The 5,786-nt window shown below is 40.1% G+C and overlaps 1 protein-coding gene and 1 non-coding gene across 2 annotated transcripts; both read left to right on the forward strand.

The window, feature by feature from the left end:
- The first annotated feature begins 3,676 nt into the window (after positions 1-3,676).
- Positions 3,677-3,749, forward strand: TRNAG-CCC (transfer RNA glycine (anticodon CCC)). The gene has a single exon. It is a non-coding gene; the product is annotated as a tRNA-Gly (tRNA).
- Positions 3,750-4,410: 661 nt separating this feature from the next.
- LOC138420185 (olfactory receptor 52K1-like) lies at positions 4,411-5,415 on the forward strand. The gene has a single exon (XM_069553323.1). It carries the CDS (start codon positions 4,411-4,413, stop codon positions 5,413-5,415), a length of 1,005 nt encoding a protein of 334 aa, XP_069409424.1.
- Positions 5,416-5,786: the final 371 nt, after the last annotated feature.

Raw genomic sequence — 5,786 nt, forward strand, 5'->3', positions numbered from 1 at the left:
TACAGGCTTCCGCTGTGTGTGGCTGGGAATTCATGATTCTCGATGATTTTTTTTTAGGTTACAGAGGCCCAGAAAGGGGATGGGAGGAGGGGCCCATCTGCCCAGGACTGGATAGTTAGAGCTTGCTGCCCCCAGGTGCTGGGAGGTTGGCAGTTCCCATCTTCCTTTTAAGTCCCTTGGATGCAAATAGAAAATCTTCCCTCTGACGGCCTTCATTTCTGGGGCTCTAATCCCCACCTTCTGTGTTTTGATGTTAACGAGGCAGTTGCCCAGCAGTGAGTGCAATCAGCAGTGAGAATAGGAGCCTGTTGTGAGATTCAGTCTATGTGGAGCCTTATCTCCAGAAGAGGGTAGGTTCGTGCATCCCAGTGTGTGTCACTGAGTATTCCAGTGAGTCTGTATTTGTTTTCACACACACCCTAAAGGATGACGGTTCCTAATCCGTAGTGTGATTTGAGATGAGCTACAAGAGCTTCGGAGATGGTGATGGACAGGGGAGCCTGGCGTGCTGCGGTCCATGGGTTCGCAGAGGCGGACATGACTGAGTGACTGAATGGCAACAACAGGAGCTGCATGAGTGTAACTCAAAATATCACCGGTTTACATGTTCATTCTTTGGGTTAGGGTATTTAATCACCCTCCTGAAATGCAAATCACCCTGTAGGAGTCTATGCTAATGAATTACAAATTCTTTGTGAAATGGGCAAGTCACCAGAAGAATGTAATTTTCCAAGTTTACTCAAGAAGAGATTAAAAACCTGAGTAGATTGATTGCCATAAAAGAAATCACAACATGTTACTAAATAGCTATCATCCAAAAAAGTCTGTGCCCAAATTGCTTTATTCGTGAGATTTTCACCCCAAATTCAAGAAATGAAAAATTACTGTGTTATAAAAGCCATTCTAGAAATAGTATTTTAAAAAGAAACTGAATCAATTCATCATGAAGCTGGCATAACTGTGATACCAAAACCTCATAAAAAGATAAAGATAGCTCAAAAAAAACCCTATAAATCTATTCTAAATAAAATACTAGCAAAAATTTCAGTAGTATTTAAAAATATAATCACTATGTATTTTATCTATTTGTCAATGGGTCAAATTTTAAAAGCATTGGCCAGTTATTATTGATGCCAAAAAAGCATTTGAAAACATTAAATACAGACTCAATTTTTTTCATTATTAAAAACTAGCAGCAGGAAGATACTTCATTAACATGAAAATAATACCTATCTCAAACCAACAAGCAACATCTTATTTAACATAGAAACAGAAGCTTTAATAAAACTGAAGGAAAATAAATGCACCTTTTCTTATCATTACTTTTTAACATTATTCTAGAAGTTCTGGTTTCTGAAATGAGATGTAAAACCAGAAATGAAAGTCCAATTTTTTTTTTAAGAAAAAAATAATTCTCCCTTGTGTGTGTGTGTCCAGTTCAATTGTGCCTGACTCTTTGTGACCCCATGGACTGTTGCTCACGAGGCTCTGTCCAAGAGCCCATGAGGCTCCTCTGTCCCAGGCAATAATACTGGAGTGGGTTGCCATTTCTTCTCCAGGGGATCTTCCTGACCCAGAGATGGAACCCACGTCTCTTGTGTCTCCTGAAACGGCAGGCCGATTCCTTACCAGTAGCACCACCTGGGAAGCCCAATTCTCCCTTAAATACCCAATAAAATCAACTGAAATATTTTTAGCTAGTAAGGGAATTTTTTAAATAGCAGTATATGAGATAAATGGACAAAATCAGTAAACTTCTATATAAGCTTGTTGCCAATTCAAAAAATACAATAGAAAATTATTATATTCTCAATGATAACAAATTGCAAAATACCTAGGATTTTAACAATAAACTATGGGAGACCCATTCATTATTCAACCAATACTTACTGTCTCCTATATGTCAGGTTTGGTATTAGGTTCCTGGAATATAAATGTGAGTGAAGTGAACAGAATTCCTGCTGTCACAGACCTATACAAATAACAGAAAACTGCTGAGAGACATAAATCAAGACTTGACGACTTAGAACACCATACTTGATACTAGATGGAAAGACTGAATATCATTAAGATTATCAGTCCTCTGCAGATTAATTCATGGATTTAATGAAATTCCAATTTTTAAAATGCACAATGAGATTATTTTTAGAAATTAGCAAAATGATTATAAAGGTTGGGAGAATGAAATGAGAATAACAAAAAAATTTAACAAAAGTACTTGTAAATATAAATTTTATTAGAAATTAAGATAAATGATGAAGTTATAGTAATCAATAAAATACAGTACTCTTACAACTTAGTAATAAAAGACAACTAAATTAAAAATGGGCAAAGAATTTGAATAGACACTTCTTTAAAAAATACAAATGGCCAATATGCACATGAAAAGGTTCTCAACACCGTCAACCCTCAGAAAAACACAAATCAGGGATTTTCCTTGGTCCAGTGATAAAGACTCTGTGCAAGAGGGGCTGGTTGGATCCCTGGTCAGGCAACTAAGGTCTCACATGCTGCACCACAAAGCCAAAACAAAAGTAAAAGAAAAACACAAATCAAAACCACTAGGATAGCTAGAATAATAAAGAGAGGTAATAAGTATTAGCGAGGATATGGAGAAAATGGAACACTCATCCATTGCCGGTGTGAATTTAAAATGGTGCAGCTGCCTTGGAAAACAAGCTGGTAGTTCCTCAAATGCGGTGGTTCCACAATTCCACTCCTAGGTATTTCCAAGAGAAATGAAAACATATGTTTACACAAAAGCTTGTACATGAGTGTTTTATTCATAATACCCCAAATGTAGAAACAGCCCAAATGTCTATCAGCTGATGAGTGGATCAATAAAATGTGATATAGCCGTACTATGGTATATTATTCAGCCATTACAAAAAGAATGGCATACTGATATATGCTAATAGCATGGATGAACCTTAAAAACATTATGCTAAGCGAGAAAAACAGCCATAAAAGAGCACATATTGTATAATTCCATTAATATCAATTGTTCAAAGTAGGCACATTCACTGACTCAGAAAGTAGATTAGTGATTGGTTCCATAGGGCTCCTGGGGTTGGGGAAAAATAGGGGTACCAGGTTTCTATTTGGGGTTATGACAATGTTGATTGTGGTAATAGTTGCACAACTCTGTGAATTTACTAAAAACCATTGATGTGTACATGTCAATGTGCATATGTGAATTATATCTCAATCGAGCTTTATTTTTTAAATAGCATGGTATGATTTTTTTAATTAATAAATAAATTTTAAAAATAAAAAATAGCATGGCATTGGCACAAGAACAAACAGACTATCACTACCTATAAAACAACCGCTTCACATGTAAGAACTTAATCCAGGACAAATATTGTAACACAAAGCAGTGTAGGAAATGACACAAGAACAATTATTTAGCTACCTGGGAGAAAAATATCAAGTTAGATCATGACTTAATGTCACATAGCAAAGTGAATTTCACGTATATCAAAACTTCATTTAAAAAATTAAGCCGTGCTTTAAAGAACAAAATACAGTATACTATCTTTTCGATCTTTGAATGAGAATCATTATAATAAACCAAGAAAAGAACTCACAAGGAGGTGTCTAGAGATTCAATTTTATAAATTTAAAACTCTTAGTCTTAATATCATAAATAAGATAAAAATACTAACAAGGGACTTCCCTGGTGGTCCAGTGGCTAAGACTCTACACTCCCAATGCAGTGGTCCCAAGTTCAATCCCTGGTCAGGGAACTAAATCCCACATGCTGCAACTAAAGACACCATGTGCAGCAACTAAGACCCAGCACAACCTAAGTAAATAAACAAATAAATATTTTTAAAACAATACTAATGAGATTTGGAAAATCTGTTTCAATATCTGGATATCTGGATAAAAGGGGAAACAATGGTTTTAATATTTAAACTGTTAAGAGAAACAATCCCTGGTAGTACATGGGCAAAAGATAGGAGTAGAAAATTCACATGTGGGAGCTAAATCCCACATGCCACAACTAAAAGACAGCATGCAAGTTAAAATGAGATAGTATATTTCAACCATCAAAGTATTAAAATAATTTTTTTTACTCAAGGCAATTTAGTACTAGCACCAATGACAAGACTGACAAACTTTCTTGGAAATCTACTTGCACCTTCATAAATGTTCTTATTATTATATGATACAATAATTCTACATCTAATATCTATCCTGAAGAATTTATTTGAAATGCAAAGATTTATCCACAGATGCATATCTCATTAAATAATGAGATTTAGTCTGTCATTTTTTTCTCTAGGGATATTGGAGATTCATGAAAATCAAAACCTAGGAAAGCTGGGGCAAGCCCTAGTGGGTGCAGAAACCAGGCCTCCTGCCCCTCTTTTCTCCCTAGAGCCATCCCACTCCCCAGGGAAGATGTCATCATGGACCAACGGCAGCTCCAACCTGTCCTATACCAGCTTCATCCTGCTGGGCTTCCCGGGGCTGCAGGAGTCCCGAGCCCTCCTGGTGCTGCCCTTCCTCAGCATCTACCTGGTGATCGTCTCTGCCAACGCCCTGGTCATCCACACGGTGGTGGCCCAGAGGAGCCTGCACCAGCCCATGTACCTGCTCATAGCGCTGCTCCTGGCTGTCAACATCTGTGCCGCCAGCACCGTGGTGCCTGCCATGCTGCTCAGCTTCTCCTCCCGATTTAGCCGCATCTCCCTAGCTCGCTGTCTGGTCCAGATGTTCTGCATCTACTTCCTCATTGTCTTTGACTGCAACATCCTCCTGGTCATGGCCCTGGACCGCTATGTTGCCATCTGCTACCCTCTCCGCTATGCAGAGATAGTGACAGGTCAGTTGCTGGCTGGTCTGGTGGGGGCGGCAGCCGCCAGGAGCACTTGCATCGTTGCTCCAGTGGTGGGGCTGGCCTCCAGTGTTCGTTTCTGCCGCTCAGACGTGATCCACCACTTTGCCTGTGAGCACATGGCCCTGATGAAGCTCTCCTGCGGGGATATCTCCCTAAACAAGACTGTGGGGCTCACTGTCCGCATCTTCAACAGAGTCCTGGACATGCTGCTGCTAGGAGCCTCCTACTCCCGCATCATCCATGCTGCCTTTCGAATTTCATCAGGCAGAGCATGTTCAAAGGCCCTGAACACCTGTGGCTCCCACCTGCTGGTCATCTTCACTGTCTACTCATCCACCATGTCCTCATCCATCGTCTACCGCGTGGCCCACACTGCCTCCCAGGATGTGCACAACCTGCTCAGTGCCTTCTACCTGCTGCTTCCATGTCTGGTCAATCCCATCATCTACGGGGCCAGGACCAAGGAAATCAGGCAGCAGCTGGCAACTGTCTTCCAACGGGCACAACACCAGGTCTCCAATGAGAAGCTCCAGCCCCCGCCCTCACATAGGGAGCTTCCTGCCTGACTCTCCATGACTTGTAGGCCCCAGTCACTCTCACTATCACGTAGGTAAATGTGCAAGTGATCCATCCCTGCTGTATGTTGGCTTTGGCTGTCTACAGTCATCTTTGAGAATCTTCTAGGCATATCCTGAAAACTGGCTATTCATCCAGAGTTCCACAGTAACCAACTTCAAATAAGCTTCTGTCACCGATTTCTCAGTTTTCTCCCCCTCTTTCTGCATGTAGTTTTCATTTGTTCGTTCATTCATTCACCAGACATCTAGTATACATACGTCATGTTAGCCACACACTTCAAAAGAAAGAAAAAAATTGGTTTCTCCCCTGAAAGAGGTCCAATCTAGCACGCTGTAAAGGCATGTAATGGTCAATAATA

Source organism: Ovis canadensis, chromosome 15 (genome assembly GCF_042477335.2).
Source record: "Ovis canadensis isolate MfBH-ARS-UI-01 breed Bighorn chromosome 15, ARS-UI_OviCan_v2, whole genome shotgun sequence".
In the NCBI taxonomy this organism is placed as follows: Eukaryota; Metazoa; Chordata; class Mammalia; order Artiodactyla; family Bovidae; genus Ovis; species Ovis canadensis.